Raw genomic sequence first — 25,704 nt, 5'->3', positions numbered from 1 at the left:
CCATGCTTAATTTTAATATATTACTGAAAGTAGTTGCAGATGTATTTCAATAACTGAACAAAAACTCTCATATCTTTTGTGTGTTCGGCCATTCTGTAGTAATTTTTTTCTGCTTATCCACTTCTACTTCGTATCCTCTTCGTGTGCACATTTTATGCTTTGTTAAAATGTCTATTCGCGAAATTATTGTTCTTTTTATGTGTGCGTCTGTATGTGTGTGTGAGCTTGCATTGTTCATGTGCATTGTTTTGCCGAGTGCGCCAGCACCAAGACCCTCGAGGTTGTTCCTGGGCACTTTGATAAACACTTTTTGTTCTTCTTTTCTTCTTCTGCTTCTTCTTCTTCTTATTATTATTATTATTATTTAAGCAAGTTTACGTGACGCGTTCGTGGAACAGATACAGGAACTTCACAAATTTGCCAGGCAGCATTTGAGTCCCAGGCATTCACATACAATTTCTGCAATGACTGTGATGTTGCGCGCTCTTCACAGTTAACGCTTTAGTGCCAGTAGAGTTAATACATACGTCCAATACCGGAAAACCTACATGTCGCTGTCGCAGGCTCCAATTGGTCATTGGGTCAAAGCACACAGATTATGAGTGAGTGCGTTAAACGCCACGTGTGCACCTGTTGTCGGTGATCTGCGCTGTTAGTTCTCCAGAATAAACATGCCTTTGAGCACATAGTATGTGTGTGGGTAGTATATACACAGCAGTATAAGTAACGCAATATTTCGAAACGCTATGACGAAAAAAGCTATGCACTTCTCCCGCACATCCTGTTGTTCCATTTTTTCTGCAGTTGAGTAACAACTGTCCAATCATAGGCCAGCCATGCATGTTGGAGAGGCGCACGGTTGTGCCTGTGGTTGTTCCACCTACCCTTCACCAACAGTGGGGTACATTTCTTGTGTTCATTTTGTTCATGCACTCCATGCGCAGCAATTATCTTTAAAAAGGTAAACCGAAGCTGGTGCAGGCCGATTGTTGGCGCTACATCATTAGAGATTCGTTGCCAGTTTGAACGATTAATCGGTGATGTTCTTGTCACAACTTGTCCCTTGTTGTTCCCAGAGGTACAGAGTACGTGAAATAGGACAACTCTGAAGGGGGAAATGAAAACAGCTGCGCCACCTTTCTCGTTCAGGTAAAATTGCCATTCGATGTGCTGAGAGTTTGATTATTACTAGAGTCTTTTATTTTATGCAACACGCTACAAGCAACCCTACAGTCCATCTTGCAAACCTGCCATATCTGACGAGTTTATCGTCAAATGCTCAATTTATTAAGCTTGTCTACCGTTGTCGATGTGTGACCAGTGCTTTCCTGCCATTCATTTGCGGTAAATTTTGGATAAATCTGATTCCTGAAAAACACGCATACAGTCGCCAAACTCTCTTTTTCGGAAACGAATATCTCATGCTCGCCGCGTTACTCGAAGCTAAATGAAGCACCTCCACACATTCCATATAGACTCCGTATGAAGGCAAACAAAATCTTGGCCGCTGTTACGAGAATTTCTTTAAAATAGTTTTTTTTTTGCCTATAGCGATTTCTTAATTAACGGGTAGCATATTGAGAAATAATATACAGTTTAATATTTTCCATAACATATCTGTCGGCCTGTTGCTTTTGCGTCGACGGTAGTATTTTCACTATAGACAGGTCTGTGATTACCAGCCACGATAAGCCACCACCCAAGGCAGTATTAAGCTTTGCTGGCTCACCAAGAAGTACTCCTCTGCAGAGGATCAGCACGACGTCCATTTCAGCCAGATGGAAAATGCAAGCGCAGATGGTGAGCAGGTAGTGTGGGGAGCCCAGCAATGCTCTTGCCTCTCGCATTCGTCCAGGCGTCGCCAGGTACCGACCCTGCAGCCCAAAACAAGATGGTTTGGTTTGGTTTGGTTCGGTTTGATGCCTAATACAGGGGATCGGCCACGAATCTGGCGGCAGTTGGTAAAAAAGGGAAGAAAACTTAAGTGGTATTTTCTAAATTCAGTATTAGATAATAAATGATACACAACGTCAGTATAAATTTTAAGGCTATAGTATGCAAACGTTGAAGTTCGCGATTTTCTTTTGATGGAGAGGAAAGAAAACACTCTTAAAATTATCGTAGTAGTCTGTTTCACTTACAAAACGAAATGACGTTTCACAGAGGCGGCACGTATGCAATCTCTATCTTTACCGAGTTGCCGTGCTACGTTGAACGTGTCTGTCAACGAACCACGAGGTGACAAGAGAAACTAGGTTTGTCTGAGGTAGTTCGACAGTGAGTAGTACACTGTCCGCTATCTGAGCACGCTTGGAACTACGGGGTTAGGTAAGCTTTATCAAGTCCCAGCTTTCTTTGCTAACATACTCCGGACTTCCCAGACCTGGCAGGATTCGCAAAGAACGCTTCGGTTTATTAGTACGTCTCTCAACTCGATTGGTTGCCACAGGCTTGTACGGACAATTTTAGCGTTAGGATGTGTTCGTGGACACTGGAGCAAGCGCTTTCCACACATACTTTAATCAGCTTAAGTTTCGTGTCCCCCACTCGTTACCCACAACCCTTGCTTCACCACAGCCAAGCCACTGCGTGAGCGCTTGCTGGGGATAATAAATAGCAATGATTCTCTTCCAGGATAAAAGGTTTAGTCGCAAATGAATATGTGGTTTTTGTCGCGTAACGAAAATGAAAGTACGCAAGAGATGGCGAGAAAGCGAAAAAAAAAAATAACCATTTTCTTTTTTTGTGTGTGATGCTGCATTTTGACGCTGTTGCTTTTTTCTTGCAAAACAGGTTTCCGATAAGACAGATTTATATAGTCTACATAATGTTTATAAATTGTCAATGCAGTTATGTGCCCTACGACATTGTATTTTAGCGTTTCACTAAGGTGACTACGCTGACTAGACAGTTTATATATTAAGGCGTCGTAGATCAACATTCCCAGATTTTCTATGCTCGGAGACAACTTATCTTGCCAGTGGAGTGAAGGGTAGAGAAGCTGGGAGAGGGGGGGGGGGGGGCAAAGCTTTAGGAAAATCGCGTTGCTCCGTCTAGTAGTGCAGACGCTTGCGGTTGATTTCGGTTCCAGTTTCGGTTCTCCTCACATTCTGTCTACACCCATTTTCTATACTGACAACCTCGAGAATAGCCCTGAACGTTCAATATAATATGCCGAAATATTAATTTTATCTTTGCGATTGCCATATAGAAATAGCACAAGTTTGTGAGCACTACGTTCTTGTGAAATGTTTTTTTTTATTCTCACATACATAGTGTTGACGTTCGGCGACGAACATGTCCCCGAAACTCCAGGACACGAGAGCATGAGCCATATTGGCTGTAGAAAATAGTCGGTGGAAAGTGTAGTGCGCTTTCCGAGAAACGAAATAAAACTTAAAATATTTTATTCCACAGTGAACAATGCTTTTTCTTAATATGTACTATTTCCCATCACACTGTTAACGTAATAATAAATGAAGCAGAATTTATTTAAACTGGAGAAATGGGAAAATTATAGATAAATTTAGGGACATCCTTCGTGTTGCGTAGGGAGACACCTATTTTCGGCCCCACAGCTTTCACAGCACAGGCAAGTAAAGTTGAGCCGTTGTGGTTGCTTATTGGTTATGGTGTTGGGCTGCTAAGCACAAAGTCGCGGAGTTGAATCCCGGCTACGGCGGCCACATTTCGATGGGGGCGAAATGCAAAAATACCCGTGTACTTAGATTTAGGTGCAGGTTAAAGAACCCCTGGTTGTCGAAATTTCCGGAGTCCACCACTACGGCGTGTCATAATCAGAAAGTGGTTTTGGCACGTAAAACACGATAATCTAATTAAATTAATTTAGGTGAAGTTGTCTCCGAGTAAAGGTCCCACCAAAAGTTTTCTTTAAAAAAGAGATCTTCGCACTTAAAAAAAGTTACTGCCAGCGAATCTGGTGATCCTTCGTTATTCTCCCCTGTTACAACTGTCTAGATTTTCACCAAACATTAATTCATTTAGTGTAACAACCACGCCAATTTCTACAAGGGGACAAGGCTCGTCACCACGAATAGTGTAGAAGGTCTAGAACGCTTTGGCGAACGCCGATTTCCTGGCTTCAGCTACAAGTACCTCCAAGGCGATGCCGAGCAGGCTGAGCGCACAAAAGATGCCGTCCGCCTTCTCCATGTTGTGCCAGAACCAGGTGAAGGCGAATGATGTCGCAGCTCCCAGCAGTAACCACCCAGCGCCCTTGCGGCTGCCTACCACGGGCTCGTAGAAATACCTGCAGGGGTACGAATCAGTGTCAAGGGTAACATTTTCTTATTTACTGTCCGCGGTTACTACATCGTCTCTTGGTGATTACCGTCTCGGGAGCTACTCGGAAAGGAAAGGGGGATGGTTTCTATGAAAAGAGTGGCATCGGGTACCCCCTAATGGCTTAGCACTTCTATGGGGCTGCAGTACGTACAAATGAAAAATTTTAGAAATACATAAAGTACGCGAGCATCTATGCTTCTGGAAAATGTGACATGGATGACCACTAAGATGCGTTTTCCGTTTTCTAGTTCCAAGAGAAGGGAAGCGCAGTCGAGGACGCCAGAACACTAGGTGGTGCGATGAAATTAGGAAATTCGCGGGCGCTAGTTAGAACCGGTTGGCGTCGCAGGATAGGGTTAACGGAGATCACAGGGATCGCCTTCACAGGATCACAGGATCGGCTTCATCCTGCAGTGGACATAGAACAGACTGATGATGATGATGATGATGATGGTTACGATTATGCTGATGAGGATTTCTCCGCAGGGCTTTATCCACTGTTGCAATATTGCCGGCCATAACGATGCGGGAAGCTTTTGGTTGGTTTTCCGCCCATGCCTAGTGAGCCGCGGCCAATCCCACACTAGGTGGGAAGTTTCGACTGGACGTGAAGCTATGGTACGCCTATGAAGACCGCGCTGGAGCAAACATTGTGCTCGGCAACGCCCAAGGATAGTCAGTAGGTAATGTCGCTCGTTAAAATGCCCGAAGTGGTCCAGCCACCGCGCCTGCAGCGAAAACTCAACATCCGTTGTCGCTGTGTACAGGAGAAAGCCTGCTCGAGATGCAGCGCGTAGAGGCACGTGCCGGAATATGCGCAGATAAGCCTGCGCACTACCTGTCGTTATTTCGTTTTCATGCTTTGTAACCAGTTTTCTTGTCGCCTTACAAACTTTGCAACATAATCTACCCAACCTTTCCCCTCTGTGTCTAAAGTTTCTCTATTGAGCACGATTCACAAAATTCCAATGAGGAAGGAAATGCAATGATGTTCGTGTTCTTCGATTTGGGTCAACAATAAAATCCTGAGTAAGCTATAGTTTATATAGAGCCCTCTACCACAACCTCTCATATTGCGAATGCTTTTCTTTTGACTCAAGAATTTCCTGAAAAAATACATAAATTGTTACTCTCCTATACATACTTTTCATGCTTAAAAGCAATCTGGAAAATAATTCATATTTACCTTCCTCCTTAAATGCCGTGCTTATCTTACATAAACTTAGAAGTAAATAACATCCAATGCTAAAGTAACTTCAAGGACTCGTTTTTATATGGGCGCTTCTAACGTGCCGTGAGCCATTCTGGAAAGAAATTGTCCTATTTTGTGTTTTACGTGATCTTTGAAAACTCGAGGTGGTCCGGACTGTTGAGAAGGGAAAATCCTACCTGCTTTTGTGTATGTGTAATTAAATTTCTGTTCACAACTAAACATCAATGAAGGTAAATTATCTCTGGGATTGGCTCCGAGGTTGTGACGTTCAAAAAACGTACGCGTATCACACACTGAATTTTGTGAAGGAACGAAGCTGTCTCTTCAATAATGCCGCGGCAAACTATGTGCACATGTGTAGAAAGTTCATTTCACTCCCAACAGCGCAGTTAAGAACCCTTCCCGTCGACTTCAGAATATTCTTAAACAGAAGTTTGAAGAGATACAAAAATTTGCATGTCATGGAAGATCTTCCGGCAATATGGGGCTTCACACTTTCTTTGTATTTTGTTTTTAAATGACAAATAGCTGACTATAAGATTCAATTAGCTTTACGTACCTTCGAATGAATAGGTGCATTCCTCTGTCAAAGTACCTAAAATAAAGGTAGGCCACGAGAATATTATCAAACACGCTCTAATATTATACACACACAAAAAAAGCAATTGACATGGCGCTGTAGATTTTCAGGAAGCACAGCCGCTCAAGGGTGGAGGTCTCTGCTATTCAACAGTCTATAGGTAAAGAGAAGCTAAAGGTAGACATTAAATTTCTTTACACTCATAAAATGTTCGTTCGCCCACTATTTTAGATAACTTTGTGGTAGGAGGCCGATTATGAGAAGAAAAATTAGTCAGCAAGAAGTTTTTTAAATTTCGTTCAGAAACATCGCTCGACTTTACGAATTTCAAAGTAATTTTTTTAGCATCTACTACTTTATGGCACAGTCAACGTTCTTACAAATTGTCAAGTGTAGTCTGTAGCTAGAATATGATCTATCTTACCAGATTAAAGATAGCTTGATCCAAGCAGACGCTGTGAAAATCAGTGATGCCACGGCAGGCTGGTGTGGCATGGTCAAGGGGGCCGCGCTTCCTCTCTTTGACTTTCGCGGATATTCTAGTTTTTAGCAAGCCTCTAACCGCAGATAACAGTGATGTTTTTTTTTTGTATTGTAGAGAGGGAATCTACTAATACAGCAGAATTTTTGAGCATGAAATGCTTTTAGCTCCCGTTCCCGGCGACCTTCAAATGACCTTTAGCCAAAATCCAGAGCCGTTATCCGGGCACTCGAACGAGAACATCCGGCCAAGTAGTGAGAACAAAAGGATTTTGTGCGGGCAACCATACAAGAGAGCATTACGCACATTAGTGACTTCCCGAAAAAGTTAACAATAAAAAGGCCAACCCTTCCCCTTGCAGAAAAGGGGGGTAAGCTAATGTTCTCGTGCGTGCACATGACCGTTACGGTTAAGTAAACCACAGGTAACGCTGCCGGATTACTTCGGTCTGCCGGTCCCTCAGCTCGGTATCTTCTTCTCGTTGCTGTCGGATTTCCGGGACTCGCGCGGCTCTAATGGCTGGATCGGTGCGCCGACGACGAGCCCTTCCACGGGCGAGTTCTCGCCACCGCTCGTCGAACGCTGCCCGTTCCTCGGGGGAACGCGCAACGCGCTGCCGTCCCGTCCGTTTTCCGAGACTAAACTGAACGGAAACGAAGCCGGCGCAGTGCGCGCGCTACCCTTTCCTGCCCTTTCCCTCCCAGGCGGAAGCGAAACAGCTCTGATTGGTTGCGCGTGTGACGTGAGCGCGCGCCTTTGCAGCTGGAATCCTTGCTAATGACTCACGCTCCAGCGCCGGCGCAGCTGTCAACTTATCAAAGCGCCCTTTGCCTCAGCTTCTCTGCTCTGGGAGCAGCGGCGCTGCATTGCGTGACCACTACAACGCCATTTGTTGCGCAACACAAGCTTCGCATGAAAAATATTGCTTTCGAGTTCTTCCTTATGTTTATTCGGGATATCACTCGAGCTCTTACTTCTAGCATGCTGAAGTTTTATTTGTGATATCCAATCGGGTGACATTCAAAAGGCAGATGCAGGGCACTATGCACTTGACTGTAATATTTTGGTGCTGAGAGCTGTTTCGAACGGCAGCAGTCCCTGAGTCCCACGGCACGTCCGGCTATCGCCCGGCGTGCCGGCAGCGTCAGGTGGGCCGCGAATGGCTGTCTGACCGAGACGAGAGTTGCAAGGAGGGTCTTTCTGTGAGAGAAAATGTTTGCGTCCATACGGACCAGTGCAGAATATGGCGTTGTGCGGCGTGGTGTGGTTGGGGTGCGCCTTTGCCAACCTGCACTACACCCGCTTTATGATTCTGGCTTTGCTGGTAGCCATTTCATGCTTACTTCTACTCTCGATTACGGGAGATCCAGTACTTTTCAAAGCATGAAGTGCTTTTAGCTACCGTTTTCGGCGACCTTCAAGTTACCTTCAGCCAAAAGCCATAGCCGTTATGCGCGCACACAAACGAGAACATCCGGGCAAGTTGCGAGAACAGCAACATGAGATAATCTGGGCAACCAGACAAGACCGCATTACATGCGCTGGGTGCATCTCGAGCAAGTTACAAAAAATATTGCTTCCGAGTTCATCCTAATGTTTTTCGCAATATCACTCAAGCTGTAACTTCTAGCACACTGACGTTTTATTCATCATTTACAATAACGACGTTCAAAAGGCAGATACGGGGCACTATATACTTGATTGCCGTCTTTTGGCGTTGAGTGCTCTTTTCAACGCCAGCGGTCCGCGAGTTCCGCGGCGTACCGATAGCGTCCGGCGCGACGCGAAGAGCTGTTTTACCGAGACTAGACTTGCAATGAGGTTCTGTCTTTGACAGGAAACCATTGCGTCCATATGCACCTGTGCACAGTATGGCGTGGTGCTGTGTGGTGTGGTGTGATGAGGTGTGCCGTTCCGAACGTGCACTACATACATTTTAATATTGTGACTAGTATCATCTCCGACTAATCTACTTTACCGGTAGCCATTTCTTACTTTATTTGGCGTAGTATTCACTCCTACGCGAAGTTGAAATATGACGCTTCCCCTTGCGCCGGTTTCATACCTCTAAAATACATACGACTACTCGGCGCAGCGCGGGCTTTTTCTTCTTTTTTTTTTACTTTCGTTCACGCCTTTTCTCATCCCTGTTACAAAAAATCTCTATTTCTTTTCCAGTATCAAGCTGCGGCTGTGACAAATTAATAAAGGCCACCCCGTTCTGCGTAGACCAAACTATTTTGTCGTTCCAGTACAAAGAAAAAAGAAGAGAGAGAGAGAGAGAGATAGAGAGAGGGGGGAATGGTGCTTGGCCTTAGAGTTGTCACTAGCGAAATGACGTGTCACACCGTGAGGGTAATGCAGTGGTTCAAACTTAAGTGAACTTCTTACAAAATGACCTTTGCGGAACTTTCGGAAGGGTTGTTTACTGTGGCGTGATGAAGCAGCTGATTTACAGTTACCCAAAACATGAATAAGGTGACTTCGTTGGAGACGGCAATGCGGATTGAGAAAGACCGAAGAACAAGAATAATTCAAAGGCAGGTAAGTTTACCAGGACTGAGCCCGGATGACTAGAACTCACTGAGGGAAAGGAAAAGGAAAGGAAAACTGAAGAAAGGCGAGAAAGCCAAGAGCTTATATATATATATATATATATATATATATATATATATATATATATATATATATATATATATATATGTATATAGTTATATTCTAATTGTTTATGGTACCTAAACTGCAAAATTGGTTATGAGTCATGCCGTAGTGCAGGACAGGGGATCAATTTTGGCTACTGGGAGTTCCGCACTTTGCCGTGGAGTCGCCGACGTAACGAGAAATCTGAGCGTTGTGTAACAGCCGGTTCGCTCAGTACGGTTGCCGTTCAGAGATCACAGCAGCACTTTTCGTTGCATTCTGATGTTGTCACACGCGTCCCATACCAACGCCTCATAGACTGCAGGCCTGTGCGCTCTGCTTTGTGCCGCCATGCTACTTGGATCGACATTTCGACTGCCAGGCCAGCGTGACGAAAGCGGCGACGTGAAAATCAGCGTGGCTTACTCGGCAACGTCCCCGTTAAAATCAATGGCAGTCGGGAAACGTGGCATGACGTCATGGATGGAAGTTCACAGCCCTTTTGCTATCTAGGAGGCGTTTCCCATACTCCGACACCTTGTCCAACGTGAAAGGCCTGCCAATTTGCTGAGGTAGAGTTGTGTTTGGGTCTGACGGGCCAAAAGTACGAACTTATTACAAGCATGCCGTAGTGGGGGACGCCGGAATAACTTTGACCACAAGGGGTCCTTTCACGAGGATATAAATCTAAGTACACCAGTGTTTATTTTTTTTTTTGCATTTCGCCCCCATGTAAATGTGGCCACGATCAGAAACTCCGCCTCGAGCACAGCAGCGCTAAGCCACTGTCAGTGAGCTACCGCGGTGGGTGAAATTTTGGAATCGGGGTGAGGCACTAGTGATGACGTCCTTAATTTCCGTCGTAAATTTCAGTTCTCAGTGCCCTTCGTTATAGGAAGAATGGCGGTTTCCCATCATTGTCATTTTGAGACGACATGCTTTCTCTTCGGTAGGTGCCGCCCGCAAATGGCCAACGGTACCGCGACCGCCTCATGATCAGGTCAATGGGTGTTACCACTTATGAAATGCGGGTGCCCTCAGGCCCATTAGTATGAATACGCTTTTATACAATGTATGTTTTACTTGCAGTTATGTTGCGATGTGTCTTTCGCAACCGCTAGTTTCATAAATGCGAAATTTTAGTAGCCGCGCCACATATATACCGATCCCTGCGGCTGCGATTTTCGCATCTGCGAAGCGCCTTGTGGAATGCTGGATCATTTTTGGCGTCTGTAATAGTTAAAAAACAATGAAAGCAAAAAAAGAACATTAACTGTTCTTATGAAGCTTTATTGTGTTTACATTCCTCACTCTATAAAAAAAAGTGTTGGGCTGCTGAGCACGAGGTCGCTGGATTGAATCCCGGCTGCGGCGGCCCAATTTTCGATGGGGGCGAAATGCGAAAACCCCCGCGTAAATTTCCGGAGTCCTCCACTACGGCATGCCTCATAATCAGAAAGTGGTTTTGGCACGTTAAACCCCACATTATAATTAATTTCTTTTATAAAAAAAGAAAGCATGCCACGGTGATGCAGCTGGCAATGTGCATTCCATTCGCTTCTCTACTAACGCCCTGAGTGGCTATTTCAACCTTCACCGAACTTCAAAAAATCATACGCACGTAGGGGCCAACATTTGCCGCAACTGCGAATACGCTAGTGCAAAACCGCAAGCAAAGTCGCATCATGTGAAACAGCTTAAGACATGGTTTGTGAATACGCGCACTGATGCAACACTGCTTCTCTCATGCAAATGCGGATCACACGCACACCTTGATAGACACATCAGGGAGATGTCAAGCTGTATTGGCGATATACAAGTCTGCAATTCCACAACAACCAATGTTGAATTGTGACAGGCGTATGGGTAGGACAGAAAAGAGGCAAAAGCGATAGACGGGTTTGGAGTTGTAATGCCATCTCGTCGTGTTGCCGCGAGATTTAAACCATGACCACTCGGGACTACTTGATAGTTCGCCATTAAGCGTGCGGAGCACTTCATTCTTAAGAAACCAAAAATGGAAAGTGCATTTTTGTTTTTCGGGCCTGAACGGCGCAAATATTCGAGACGCTATTGAAAGCTCTAGCGTTATGCAAACGTACTAGCGCTGCGTTACAAAGCAATCGTTGCCGTTCACTCTCTTTGCGAATGACTAAGTCCATCTCCCGTGATACGTGAAAATAGACTTTCGGAGTAGCGCTTAAAGTAGAACAAATGAACATTTTTTACTCTCTAGTGCCTTTTCTTTATTGGCCTAGTAATGACTCACCTCCAGAACTGAGAGCATCGGTTCAGCCTCGCTATGCACTTCGCGTGCGGCGGGATCTCGATTCCTTCGGCACGGGCCAGGGCACCGGCGAAGCCGTAGGTAAACGTGTAGCGAACGTAGAAGAAGAACAGCAGGGCAAGGCCGAAACCGACGAGGCTGGTGGGATCAAGCTTCCCGACCATCCAGGGCCACTTTGACATAGCCGAACTGCGTGTCAAGGCGACCAAATCAGGGTGTTACTGTTGTATGTGGACCGGTGGTGGGGTGTATTGCTTGAAGGCTTTCACGCTCCTTACGGAACCTTCGTTTTCACATCAATCACATCAATCAATCACATCAATCACATCACTGACATTTCACGTCAATTTTAAATCACATCACACAAACAAAGGGAAGGCAACTTGAAGTGTGCTTCGAAACGACGAGTCGAAGAGAGGTAACATCTTTTTCTAATGTGTGAATCAATAAATAATGTCTCTATTAATATAAGGAATGACACTGTGGCCTTGGCAGGGTATTGGCGTTGTTTGTCTGTGTTATAAAATTATGTTGAGCTTATCGTTTCTTAAGTCGGTTCAAGTCAGTCGCATGAGGACGGTTTCTGCGGGGAATTCCCCAACGGTGCGTCTGTGTTTCCATACGGTGATTATATGGTGGGGATATTTGTTACTCATAAATGGTTGCACCATATGCTCCAGCAAATGTCTTTCTTGTATATTGTGTTGCGGGATTGGTCCAAAGAAAGTGTTTGACCTCACATTTGGCAGACAGTTCCTCCCAATAATATTCCTAGAGTAGGCATTATTTCTTAAGCTGGGTAAGTTGGTAAGAACAAAATCCAGCTTCTGGTGAGAGAAACTTATTATAGCAAGCGGGCAACGACTCAGAAGTACTTCTTAAGCTAGAATTCTTTGTGCCTTCGGTCACTGAAGTGCAGTGTTCACTCAAACCAGCATCTTTTATCAATACGAGAGAAACCATGCAAAAGTTATCAAAGCTATTTCTTAGCGTTCAAGAGCTGCGGGCCAAATTGTGATGAGCAGTTACATTCTTGTTCAGTATTTTGTGACGGATTTGGGTGCCCTCTAATTAATGAATTATTTCACGTGAACAGCCTATCTCTAATTGAAACGAGCCTTATCTTTAAGAAATGTATTCTGTAGATCACTTGTTTTGTTTGGTATGGGCTATTTTCTAAAAAGACGGCCGCTTACTAGAACTATTTTCGACAGGGTTACCCACTTGTTTTGGACCCTTATCTGCAACCTTAACTCTCAGTGCCATAAATCATCCAGCAACTCCGTTAAGTGACCAGAGACCTATTGTCTGAGGCGTAAAGGCCTCATGCTGAAAACAACGCCGTAATCTACTCGAACAAATATTTGCAATCCCAATTACCAACACACAAAAAGAGCGCTGTACTAATTCACCAGCCAGCAGCGCTTACACAAAAATAACGATGTTATCTAACAGCCCACTATGAAGCGCCGATTTCACGCAGTGACAAACGTGGGTGGACCACCGATTTTGCTAATCGCCAGTTCACGTGTGACTGTACACCCCTTTGGAGCTTTTAGGTGTCTTGGTTGATGCAAGACTGCTGACCTACGGGAATAGTGCACTTAGTAGCATTCATATTGAGTACCCCATGTTGGCCGACTACATGAGTGTATTGTCGGGGAGTAGAGGAGACTGCTGAAAGAAAATGGAAGCAGTTCATGGCAAATCAAATTATGGAGATTACGTACAGAACAGAACTATCCCGGTGGAGATATTGCCTCGGATCTGAGAAGTCATCTGATTGTATGACGCGTGGTGTAACCTTTACAAAATGACTTGCAGCATCAAACTGTGGCACAGTCCTAACTTGCTACACAGACTAGTCAACGAGTGTCATTTAGTGCAGCCCACTTCCTTGGACGTTCACGACGCCGTGAAAAAGAAGGTAGCAGAAGTTCATGCAACAACGGCAGCAAGAATTTCTAATTCAATCCTAGACATCGGGCGTTTCAGCGTGCTTCAGCGCTTGTTGAGGATCACAGCTTGGCTGTTAAGATTTACGGACTGTCGCAAACACAAGAAAGGAAAAGCGGGCGATCTGACGGCAACAGAAGTCCTGCGTACTGAATACTACTGCGTAAAGTATGTACGAAAGCACGACTTTTGTACAGATTTCACTAGCATAGCACGATGGCAACCAGTGGAATCCACATCACGTATCGCCAATCTCCACCCACTTATAAATATTGACGGCATCCTCAGAGTCGGCGGGCAGTCGCTGCTTATGAATTCACCGCAAGGAGTGAAGCACCGTATAATATTTCCAGCAAATCATCTTTGCTCAACTCTATTTGTCCTGAGAGCTCGCCACCAAGTCTTGCGCTTATGCAGCTCCGAGATTTGTACTGGATTTGTCGAGCGCATATTCTAGTCAAAAAGGTAATACGTGGCCGCTATGGTATGGTATGGTAAAACATTATTCTGGTCCTTCGGATCGCGCGTCAGCATGAGCGGGCCACTCCCACGTCGCTATCTGTGCAAACATTTCACGGCCAGCACAGGAAGTGGTCCAACCGCACGTTTGTGAAATTGGCGGACAACGCCGACAAACCCTTTCGATGTTGTTCGTCTGGACTTGGACGGCCCGCTTTTAGCGCGAAATGCTACGTTGCCCTTTTAAGGCGAAAGCCTGAAGTCGCCTCGTTGAATGGCTCATACCAGCAAAAAATCGGCATCTAGTCCAGTGAGACAAAAAATATCAACAGAATGGCTCATGCTCCCGCAATCAAGCGAAGATGCAATGGCTGAATATGAACGAAGAAACGAAAGAACGAAGGAAACACACAAAGAACGAAAGAGCAAAGCTAGAACAAAGAAAGAAAGAAAGAAAAAAGGAAACGCGCGATGAAGGACAACGAATTAACCTTTAGATAGCGCATTAGGTGGTCGCATCTGTAGTTGCGGAGGTGGACCTACAGCGCCACACGATTGCTTTGCACTGTGGCTCGTTATGTCTTGCAAGAAGTCTGACCCCTCCAATCGTATGACTTAATGGACTACCACGTGTCAAGCAGGCCTTCACGTTCACGTGTAACCGGATTATAACATGCTACCGAACTTTACTATGGCTTTGGCTCAACTTTCATTTCCAGCTGCTTGCTTTGCGATTTCAGCTCGATGTCGCAAAGTTTCACCTCGGGTGATGAACCTTTGCAAAGGTTCATCGCTGGCTTCCGATGTTTCCGAATCAATGCAACATTGTTTTCGTCGCAACATTTGCTCAGGAGTCAGCAGTTTTGGCACCATCTTGACCCAAACCTTTTTTGATTTCCAAATTTCCAGTCGAAATCTGGTGAACCAACAACTTTTTACGTGTGCTGCTACGCGAGCGATTCACCTGAAGCTCGTTTCCAGCATGACGTCTGCGGTGGTATATATTCAGAGAATGCACGGACCTTTCGAAAAGCGTCAGCAAACCTAAAGATGATTTTCACATGTCAGGAGAAAAGGAAGTTGCGTAGGACACCTCTCAACAGCAGGATATAAGGGAACATTAAAGTGCCGAATACTTCATTGTGGGACATATGGTGGAAGTGGCTGGTTGGATAAGTGAAGGCTCCACTGCGTATGATGCTCACAGAGCCTCCGTCCACATTGAAAAATTATGACATGCTGACAAAGGTCGAAGTGGTGATCAACTCAAGGCCTCCTCAAACTTTCGATGAGACAGACGAAGCAGGACCATGCCCTTTGACGGCTACCGATATAGTTGTTGGACGACGGCTCACTACCACATCATACGATTCAGCTGAAGTCATTGACAGCTCGATGCGAGCAGGTGCCATTCATCGACATGCATATTTGAAGCTCCTCGTGCACAGACAACTTCTGGAAGCGATGGCGAAAGAGATATCTGTTGCAACTGCGATATTCGCATTTCGTAGGCACAAGACCAGCTTCGAGTTAAAGGAAAGTGACGTCGTGATCGCCCATTCTAAGATCTCACCCTGACAAGTTAAGAAGCTCCGAAGCCTCATAGAAGTTTTCACAAGTTCAGGTGGTAATGTTGTCAGATGGTCATGATAGTCAGTTCAGATGGTCAGTTCAGATGGTCACAAGTTCAGATGGTCTGGAAGCTGAAGCGACCTAACAATGCCTGTACAAAAACTATGCGAACTTTAGCTCCCTGAATAAAGACACCGCGTGCATATAAGAAACGTCGCGAACATGCAGAGTGAGCACCGTGGCGTCGAAGCACAATCGGATAGGGCGCGAACGCGGTCACTGCGTTAATCTCGACGGTGCGATGCCTGGTGTGCCACAGGGAAATCCTATATTGAATCATGTGCAAATAACAGACGCCTCGAACATCTACAGCGAGCATTGCAGGGTGGAAGCCCAAACGGAAAGGACGCGAACGCGGATATTCTCTTCTCCACCTCCAGGCGCCTTTCCGCTCCAGCGCTCGCTTCCCGCGCGGCGACAAACATAATAATCGCCGATTTCACAGGCGGGGCATGTACACTTGGGCGTAAAAGTGTTGCTTACCCTCCGTCGTGCAGGCATCGTTAAGTACCCCTATTAGAAGAAAAATGCACAAAATGGAACGCACCTGTATATGTAGTGGGTCATGGCTTCCATCAGAAGAAAGTGAACCGCGCTCCGCAGCACACCCAAGATGGCGGCGCCTACTTCGCGTGGAGTGCATGGTGGCCTCGGCTTGTCTACCTGTTGGAGGTTTGAAATCTTTGTAAAAATACCAAGGCCGATTTAACTGTTAGGCATCCATCGCATCTGCGGCATAAGCATCGAAAAGCTAATATGGATGATTTAACGAGGTATATGGCATTTCACACCTTCGAGTCTGCTTGCCCTGACTGCGGGTCGATTAGCAGCTTGGTCCCCATGCTGTGGTGGTGCCCCTCGTCACCGGGACCCAATCAAGTCACCGAGGAGGAGGGGTGCTCTGCCATCAAGCCAAGCTTCTCCTACAACTCCGGGCTGTCGAGAGAGCCCACGATGCTACGGCAAGGCGAGGCAAGGTGCTCCTCCCCGTCCCCACGTGGGAGTGGCCCGCGGTGCTGCTCTATGTGCGGCGCTTCTCAGAACCTCATTAAAGGTCTGCCTGCCTGCCTGCCTGCCTGCCTGCCTGCCTGCCTGCCTGCCTGCCTGCCTGCCTGCCTGCCTGCCTGCCTGCCTGCCTGCCTGCCTGCCTGCCTGCCTGCCTGCCTGCCTGCCTGCCTGCCTGCCTGCCTGCCTGCCTGCCTGCCTGCCTGCCTGCCTGCCTGCCTGCCTGCCTGCCTGCCTGCCTGCCTGCCTGCCTGCCTGCCTGCCTGCCTGCCTGCCTGCCTGCCTGCCTGCCTGCCTGCCTGCCTGCCTGCCTGCCTGCCTGCCTGCCTGCCTGCCTGCCTGCCTGCCTGCCTGCCTGCCTGCCTGCCTGCCTGCCTGCCTGCCTGCCTGCCTGCCTGCCTGCCTGCCTGCCTGCCTGCCTGCCTGCCTGCCTGCCTGCCTGCCTGCCTGCCTGCCTGCCTGCCTGCCTGCCTGCCTGCCTGCCTGCCTGCCTGCCTGCCTGCCTGCCTGCCTGCCTGCCTGCCTGCCTGCCTGCCTGCCTGCCTGCCTGCCTGCCTGCCTGCCTGCCTGCCTGCCTGCCTGCCTGCCTGCCTGCCTGCCTGCCTGCCTGCCTGCCTGCCTGCCTGCCTGCCTGCCTGCCTGCCTGCCTGCCTGCCTGCCTGCCTGCCTGCCTGCCTGCCTGCCTGCCTGCCTGCCTGCCTGCCTGCCTGCCTGCCTGCCTGCCTGCCTGCCTGCCTGCCTGCCTGCCTGCCTGCCTGCCTGCCTGCCTGCCTGCCTGCCTGCCTGCCTGCCTGCCTGCCTGCCTGCCTGCCTGCCTGCCTGCCTGCCTGCCTGCCTGCCTGCCTGCCTGCCTGCCTGCCTGCCTGCCTGCCTGCCTGCCTGCCTGCCTGCCTGCCTGCCTGCCTGCCTGCCTGCCTGCCTGCCTGCCTGCCTGCCTGCCTGCCTGCCTGCCTGCCTGCCTGCCTGCCTGCCTGCCTGCCTGCCTGCCTGCCTGCCTGCCTGCCTGCCTGCCTGCCTGCCTGCCTGCCTGCCTGCCTGCCTGCCTGCCTGCCTGCCTGCCTGCCTGCCTGCCTGCCTGCCTGCCTGCCTGCCTGCCTGCCTGCCTGCCTGCCTGCCTGCCTGCCTGCCTGCCTGCCTGCCTGCCTGCCTGCCTGCCTGCCTGCCTGCCTGCCTGCCTGCCTGCCTGCCTGCCTGCCTGCCTGCCTGCCTGCCTGCCTGCCTGCCTGCCTGCCTGCCTGCCTGCCTGCCTGCCTGCCTGCCTGCCTGCCTGCCTGCCTGCCTGCCTGCCTGCCTGCCTGCCTGCCTGCCTGCCTGCCTGCCTGCCTGCCTGCCTGCCTGCCTGCCTGCCTGCCTGCCTGCCTGCCTGCCTGCCTGCCTGCCTGCCTGCCTGCCTGCCTGCCTGCCTGCCTGCCTGCCTGCCTGCCTGCCTGCCTGCCTGCCTGCCTGCCTGCCTGCCTGCCTGCCTGCCTGCCTGCCTGCCTGCCTGCCTGCCTGCCTGCCTGCCTGCCTGCCTGCCTGCCTGCCTGCCTGCCTGCCTGCCTGCCTGCCTGCCTGCCTGCCTGCCTGCCTGCCTGCCTGCCTGCCTGCCTGCCTGCCTGCCTGCCTGCCTGCCTGCCTGCCTGCCTGCCTGCCTGCCTGCCTGCCTGCCTGCCTGCCTGCCTGCCTGCCTGCCTGCCTGCCTGCCTGCCTGCCTGCCTGCCTGCCTGCCTGCCTGCCTGCCTGCCTGCCTGCCTGCCTGCCTGCCTGCCTGCCTGCCTGCCTGCCTGCCTGCCTGCCTGCCTGCCTGCCTGCCTGCCTGCCTGCCTGCCTGCCTGCCTGCCTGCCTGCCTGCCTGCCTGCCTGCCTGCCTGCCTGCCTGCCTGCCTGCCTGCCTGCCTGCCTGCCTGCCTGCCTGCCTGCCTGCCTGCCTGCCTGCCTGCCTGCCTGCCTGCCTGCCTGCCTGCCTGCCTGCCTGCCTGCCTGCCTGCCTGCCTGCCTGCCTGCCTGCCTGCCTGCCTGCCTGCCTGCCTGCCTGCCTGCCTGCCTGCCTGCCTGCCTGCCTGCCTGCCTGCCTGCCTGCCTGCCTGCCTGCCTGCCTGCCTGCCTGCCTGCCTGCCTGCCTGCCTGCCTGCCTGCCTGCCTGCCTGCCTGCCTGCCTGCCTGCCTGCCTGCCTGCCTGCCTGCCTGCCTGCCTGCCTGCCTGCCTGCCTGCCTGCCTGCCTGCCTGCCTGCCTGCCTGCCTGCCTGCCTGCCTGCCTGCCTGCCTGCCTGCCTGCCTGCCTGCCTGCCTGCCTGCCTGCCTGCCTGCCTGCCTGCCTGCCTGCCTGCCTGCCTGCCTGCCTGCCTGCCTGCCTGCCTGCCTGCCTGCCTGCCTGCCTGCCTGCCTGCCTGCCTGCCTGCCTGCCTGCCTGCCTGCCTGCCTGCCTGCCTGCCTGCCTGCCTGCCTGCCTGCCTGCCTGCCTGCCTGCCTGCCTGCCTGCCTGCCTGCCTGCCTGCCTGCCTGCCTGCCTGCCTGCCTGCCTGCCTGCCTGCCTGCCTGCCTGCCTGCCTGCCTGCCTGCCTGCCTGCCTGCCTGCCTGCCTGCCTGCCTGCCTGCCTGCCTGCCTGCCTGCCTGCCTGCCTGCCTGCCTGCCTGCCTGCCTGCCTGCCTGCCTGCCTGCCTGCCTGCCTGCCTGCCTGCCTGCCTGCCTGCCTGCCTGCCTGCCTGCCTGCCTGCCTGCCTGCCTGCCTGCCTGCCTGCCTGCCTGCCTGCCTGCCTGCCTGCCTGCCTGCCTGCCTGCCTGCCTGCCTGCCTGCCTGCCTGCCTGCCTGCCTGCCTGCCTGCCTGCCTGCCTGCCTGCCTGCCTGCCTGCCTGCCTGCCTGCCTGCCTGCCTGCCTGCCTGCCTGCCTGCCTGCCTGCCTGCCTGCCTGCCTGCCTGCCTGCCTGCCTGCCTGCCTGCCTGCCTGCCTGCCTGCCTGCCTGCCTGCCTGCCTGCCTGCCTGCCTGCCTGCCTGCCTGCCTGCCTGCCTGCCTGCCTGCCTGCCTGCCTGCCTGCCTGCCTGCCTGCCTGCCTGCCTGCCTGCCTGCCTGCCTGCCTGCCTGCCTGCCTGCCTGCCTGCCTGCCTGCCTGCCTGCCTGCCTGCCTGCCTGCCTGCCTGCCTGCCTGCCTGCCTGCCTGCCTGCCTGCCTGCCTGCCTGCCTGCCTGCCTGCCTGCCTGCCTGCCTGCCTGCCTGCCTGCCTGCCTGCCTGCCTGCCTGCCTGCCTGCCTGCCTGCCTGCCTGCCTGCCTGCCTGCCTGCCTGCCTGCCTGCCTGCCTGCCTGCCTGCCTGCCTGCCTGCCTGCCTGCCTGCCTGCCTGCCTGCCTGCCTGCCTGCCTGCCTGCCTGCCTGCCTGCCTGCCTGCCTGCCTGCCTGCCTGCCTGCCTGCCTGCCTGCCTGCCTGCCTGCCTGCCTGCCTGCCTGCCTGCCTGCCTGCCTGCCTGCCTGCCTGCCTGCCTGCCTGCCTGCCTGCCTGCCTGCCTGCCTGCCTGCCTGCCTGCCTGCCTGCCTGCCTGCCTGCCTGCCTGCCTGCCTGCCTGCCTGCCTGCCTGCCTGCCTGCCTGCCTGCCTGCCTGCCTGCCTGCCTGCCTGCCTGCCTGCCTGCCTGCCTGCCTGCCTGCCTGCCTGCCTGCCTGCCTGCCTGCCTGCCTGCCTGCCTGCCTGCCTGCCTGCCTGCCTGCCTGCCTGCCTGCCTGCCTGCCTGCCTGCCTGCCTGCCTGCCTGCCTGCCTGCCTGCCTGCCTGCCTGCCTGCCTGCCTGCCTGCCTGCCTGCCTGCCTGCCTGCCTGCCTGCCTGCCTGCCTGCCTGCCTGCCTGCCTGCCTGCCTGCCTGCCTGCCTGCCTGCCTGCCTGCCTGCCTGCCTGCCTGCCTGCCTGCCTGCCTGCCTGCCTGCCTGCCTGCCTGCCTGCCTGCCTGCCTGCCTGCCTGCCTGCCTGCCTGCCTGCCTGCCTGCCTGCCTGCCTGCCTGCCTGCCTGCCTGCCTGCCTGCCTGCCTGCCTGCCTGCCTGCCTGCCTGCCTGCCTGCCTGCCTGCCTGCCTGCCTGCCTGCCTGCCTGCCTGCCTGCCTGCCTGCCTGCCTGCCTGCCTGCCTGCCTGCCTGCCTGCCTGCCTGCCTGCCTGCCTGCCTGCCTGCCTGCCTGCCTGCCTGCCTGCCTGCCTGCCTGCCTGCCTGCCTGCCTGCCTGCCTGCCTGCCTGCCTGCCTGCCTGCCTGCCTGCCTGCCTGCCTGCCTGCCTGCCTGCCTGCCTGCCTGCCTGCCTGCCTGCCTGCCTGCCTGCCTGCCTGCCTGCCTGCCTGCCTGCCTTTTTCGCAGCCTGTAGGGAAATATTTCCCCGATTGAAAGCTCTAATAGCCGTTTTCAAGTCACTATATATTTCTGTGAATCTATCGTCTGTTAGTGTCAATGCAATAGCAACTTGTTTAGCGACTTCAGGTTTGCTAGTGTAGACCGTGGCGCAGATGGTGCATTTGCTCTGGTGATCTACTACCGCCGCCGCGAACTTAGTTCTATCCTTGTAGGCAGCCGAAACAACAAAGCAGGTTCCTGTGCCCCCTTTATTCATTTTCTTTCTTAACGCCCTGACTGGTGCAACTCTCCTGTTGATGTTACGTATTGGGTGCATATTCCTGGGTAACGGTGCGACAATTATGTTGGCTGCGAATTCTTGATGAACTTTAGTGTACTGCGCTAGATCCGTAATGGCGTTGATTGTGATCTTGTCCAGCATTGAGCTTCCTGTGCTGGTTGTAGATAGTCTCGCTATCTGTATTTACGAATTTTATGAGGAATTTTACTTTGAGAAATGTAAATACTTCAATAACGCACTTATGCTTGGCGAGGGGTTCAGAAGTGGCTCTGGAAAAAGATTCCTTGAGCCTGTAGTCTGTAGTCTGTAGTCTGTAGTCTGTATCCACGAACTAAACGGCCGTTCCGCCCCGGGCCCCGATGGCATAACCAACAAGCTCCTGCGGAACTTAGACGACCCCTCGGTCGTGTACCTCACGGGCGCCATCAATGACGTGTGGAGGCGGGGCGAGTTACCTGATGCCTGGAAACTCACCCAGATGATCCTCATTCCGAAACCGGGCAAGGCGCCTGGCCTCGATAACCTTCGCCCCATCTCGCTGCCGTCGTGCGTGGGTAAGGTGGCCGAGCATGTCGTACTCAACAGAGTCGGCCGGTATCTCGAAGACCAGGACTGTTACACACACCACATGATCGGCTTCCGACCCGGGCTCTCTACTCAGGATACGATGCTTCTCCTGAAACACCAGATCATAGACGCCGGGGATACTTGGGGCACCCGCGCCATACTCGGCCTTGACCTGGAGAAGGCTTTCGATAACATCCAGCACTCGGCAATGCTAAAGGCGATCACGGCCTTAGGGCTCGGGCACCGGTTCTACGAGTTTGTCCGCTCCTTCCTAACGCGTCGCAAGGCCGTGCTCCGTGCCGGAGACCTCACGTCGGAAGAAGTCGAGCTCGGACAGCGTGGCACCCCCCAGGGCTCCGTCCTTTCGTCGACGCTGTTCAACCTGGTGATGATTGGGCTCTCCGAACGCCTGTCGAAGATACAAGGCCTCAACCATACGGTATACGCGGACGACATCACCATCTGGTGCTCCGCGGGGTCGGAAGGTTTCATCGAATCCGCTCTGCAGGAGGCAATCGAAACTGCCGAATTCTACCTCGACCACACGGGCTTCAAATGCTCCTCCGCCAAATCGAAGCTGTTGTTGTACAGCCCAAAACGACAAGGAAAAAGGCCTAAGGGATGGAAACCACCGACCGAGCGCAACATCACTGTCCGCACCAGAGACGGTCGCCCAATCCCCAGGGTCGATTCCATCTGAGTACTGGGAATGATTATCGAGGTGGGCGGATCAAACATCCAAACGGTCCACAATCTCACGACAAAGACGGACAACGCAATACGACTTGTACGCAGGGTGGCCAACCGTCACCACGGCCTCAAAGAAGACAATCTGCTGCGTCTCGTACACGCGTTCGTCCTATGCCACTTCACTTACGTCGGAGCAATGCATAAGTGGAAACAATCGGAGCGTGACAAGCTCAATGCACTCATACGAAAGGCAGTGAAGCGGGCCCTTGGGCTCCCGATCACGGCGCCGACGTTTCGACTCCTCGAGCTCGGGGTGCACAATACCCTCGAAGAGATCGCTGAGGCTCAGGAGAGAGCGCAGATGATACGTCTGACGATGACGAAGACTGGCCGTTACATCTTGCGCGAGCTGGGGTACTTTCCACCGAACACCCAGGATCCACCGGTGCTTACGCCGGTTCCCCGCGAGCTCCGCGACCTGATCACAATCGCACCCATTCCGCGAAACGTCCATCCGGAACAAAATCGAGGCAGGCGCCTAGCCCGGGCCACCGCGTACCTCAAACGAATAAACGAGAAAGCGGACGACGTCGCTTTCCTGGACGCCGCCGCCTACCGATGCAACCGAGCCTTCGCCGCGGTAGCCGTCTCGTCCTCGCAACGGACTTTAAACGCCGCAACGGTACGCACACGTGATCCCGAGGTGGCGGAGCAAGTGGCCATAGCCCTGGCAATGCTGGACGATAAGCGAACGACAATATTCAGCGACTCGAGACCGGCCATCAAAGCGTTCGAGAGAGGAGTCGTCTCCGTCAAGGCGTTACGCATTCTCAGCAGCGCTGATCCAAGCACCCTCAAACACCACACCGTCGTCGGGTTTCCCGCCCACCTGGGTCGGATCCCGGGCGCCCCGCCCAACCTCAACGAGACAGCCCACGACGCTGCGCGCGCGCTTACCGACCGCGCCGTCACCCCCGGGCAACCACGTCTCGATGTGTTGGAGGCGAACAGGGACGCCCCAGTAACCTACAATGAAATAACCAAACACTTTTACTTGGGACGACGTCTCTTTCCGCCCCCGCACCCCAAACTAAACAGGCCACAGGCGCTAACGCTACGCTTATTACAGACAGATACCTATCCGAACCCCGCCACCTTACACATAATCTACCCGGACGTCTACCCAGATGATGCGTGCCCCTCGTGCGGGGTCACGGCGACAGTCGCACACGTGCTCTGGGAGTGCAGAAACGCTCCGCCCGACTCTACCTCCGACAAGTGGGAGAAGACGATATGAAGCCCGCTCCTACAAGATCAGCAATGGGCCGTCCAGCAGGCTCGCGCAGCGGCCGCCAGGTACTCCCTGTCGGTCCCTGCGTGGGAGACGCCCACTGCGCGCTGACGTGCGTCCTGCAGGACTCCTATTAAAGTTTTTCCAATCCAATCCAATCTGTAGTTTTCTTTTTTAGAAATCAGGTGAATGTTAAACATTGTCTCTTCCTATCGACGCAATTGTTTGGTAGCCTTTAGAGCTGCATTTATTTTCGCTAATACGTCGCTTGCATAGTCCTGAACCGCCCCCCTATTCATAAATGCAACTTAAGTTGAAGCCCCTGCTTGACTTGATTTGAATGACGCCTGGCGTTAGCGTGACCAAGGACGCTCACAGCGTTTCCTTCGGTGCGTTAACAATAGGCGCCATTTAGATCAAGTCAAGCCTGGGCTTCAAGTAAAGAGGCATTTCTGCACATGCTGGTTAGTGTCTGAGCAGCTGTGTGAACGCCGCGCAAACGTGAGCATGGGATGGTCAATTGCAATCCCAAGTTCATGGTACTTTCGATTGCATTGCAAGTCACACGTCACCAATCATCTTGCTATCTTTGATGCAGCACCTTATGCAGAAAACTGCTTCTCATTGGTATACTTCCGGTGTGTTTCTTAATAAGTCGAACATTGATAACATTTTTCGCATCGCATCCTCTCCTTACTTTTCCATCTTAGAATGCCGCAATGTGGGCTCTCTTGTAAGCCGTGCGAGTCGATGGGGACATAGCCCGGCTCCTCATTCAAGGTCTCTAAGCAGCCTTTTATTATACGTTTCATTGGACGATGTAATGCCACTTACCCATGGCATACGTGGTCATAGGTCGATAAATTCAATAACAAGTACAGTGGTTCATTTTCACACCACAATCGTTCAGCAGTCTTGAGGAAAAGTTAGTGACGAAGCGATGAGTGAACGTCAGCATATATATGAACGTGAGTGACTGCGAGTGCGAGTGGACGGGAATACCTGTGGGAGCGGGTACTTGAAAGTGTGAATATGAATGATAGTCGGTGTTCAGGAATATGATTGGGCGTCAGTAGGATGACGAGTGAGCGCGGACTAGTGCAAGCTACTGCGTCAGCGATCAAATCGATGGCGGCACTGAACGTGATGTTCGAGTAGAATTTACCTCAGTCGAGTAATACAAAAATGACATCTGGTTGCTATTGATATTATAATTTTCAACGCTATGGAATAAGTGTCAATGTAGGCTGCATTCGCGAAAAAGTTCTTAGGATTGAACTCTTTGTGAGAGGAGAAGCCTACCAATCATGATGTTGGACAAATTAACGAAGGCGGCTGGCCAACAGGGCACAACACTTACGAAAGAATATTTATGTATTCAGCCCCATTTGCATTATGCTACACTTATTGGCACATCCAAGTTGTGTCGAAAGTAAGCTCGTGTGACTCACTTTCTTTCATATCGCCACGCGGATGCTGGACTCATGGTTGCGGACTTCATTCCCGCGGCCACTATGGCCGCCCCTCTGTAGAGGCGGCATACAAGACCGTCCGCGTACTTAGATTTAGGTGGCCGTGAACCGTCGTCCCGCTTGGTGAAACTCGCCCCAATGGCGTCTCCGATAACCCTACTTCGAGACGTTTACGATCTTCAACTTACTTGTGTCGTCGATGGCGAAACTCCAAACGGCGTAGGCAAAGCTTGATACTCCAACGACCCAGTGAAGCAGGCTGACGATGTTCCATTTTAAGCTGGAGAGCAGAGACCACGTTTTTCAAATTTAGTGAGAGCACATTGAATCCCCTGAATGGCCGCGCAATAGACGAACATAAAAAAACGGACTGAGCTGCATATTTTTTTTGGCACTTCCTACCTTTCAGGGTCACTGTATCGACCGTCAGTATCGGTTTTTTGTTTCCGTCCTTCCGACGTGCCACGAGTCGACATGCTTAGTCACCATCTGCGACGCCGGCTGAAATGGTACGCACCTTTCGTTTCCCGTCTCGTTGTAGA

At 51.8% G+C, this 25,704-nt stretch overlaps 1 protein-coding gene and 1 long non-coding RNA gene across 2 annotated transcripts in view; both read right to left on the bottom strand.

The window, feature by feature from the left end:
- The window catches only part of LOC126534307 (protein-cysteine N-palmitoyltransferase Rasp-like), a 76,685-nt gene that overhangs the window by 8,071 nt on the left and 42,910 nt on the right, over positions 1-25,704 (bottom strand). Inside the window, exon 11 of the mRNA XM_050181583.2 lies at positions 1,730-1,874. Coding sequence (XP_050037540.1) covers positions 1,730-1,874 — 145 coding nt within the window. The remainder of the gene's footprint in view (positions 1-1,729; positions 1,875-25,704) is intronic.
- LOC129385744 (uncharacterized) lies at positions 4,215-7,208 on the bottom strand. Its single transcript, XR_008613280.1, has 3 exons — positions 7,022-7,208; positions 6,078-6,113; positions 4,215-4,270 (listed from the first exon to the last, which is right to left on the bottom strand). It is a non-coding gene; the product is annotated as an uncharacterized lncRNA (long non-coding RNA).

The sequence above is a fragment of the Dermacentor andersoni genome, chromosome 7 (assembly GCF_023375885.2).
Source record: "Dermacentor andersoni chromosome 7, qqDerAnde1_hic_scaffold, whole genome shotgun sequence".
NCBI lineage: Eukaryota > Metazoa > Arthropoda > Arachnida > Ixodida > Ixodidae > Dermacentor > Dermacentor andersoni.
The sequence above is the reverse complement of the archived record's forward strand: the minus strand, read 5'-3'. Positions and strand labels throughout refer to the sequence as shown.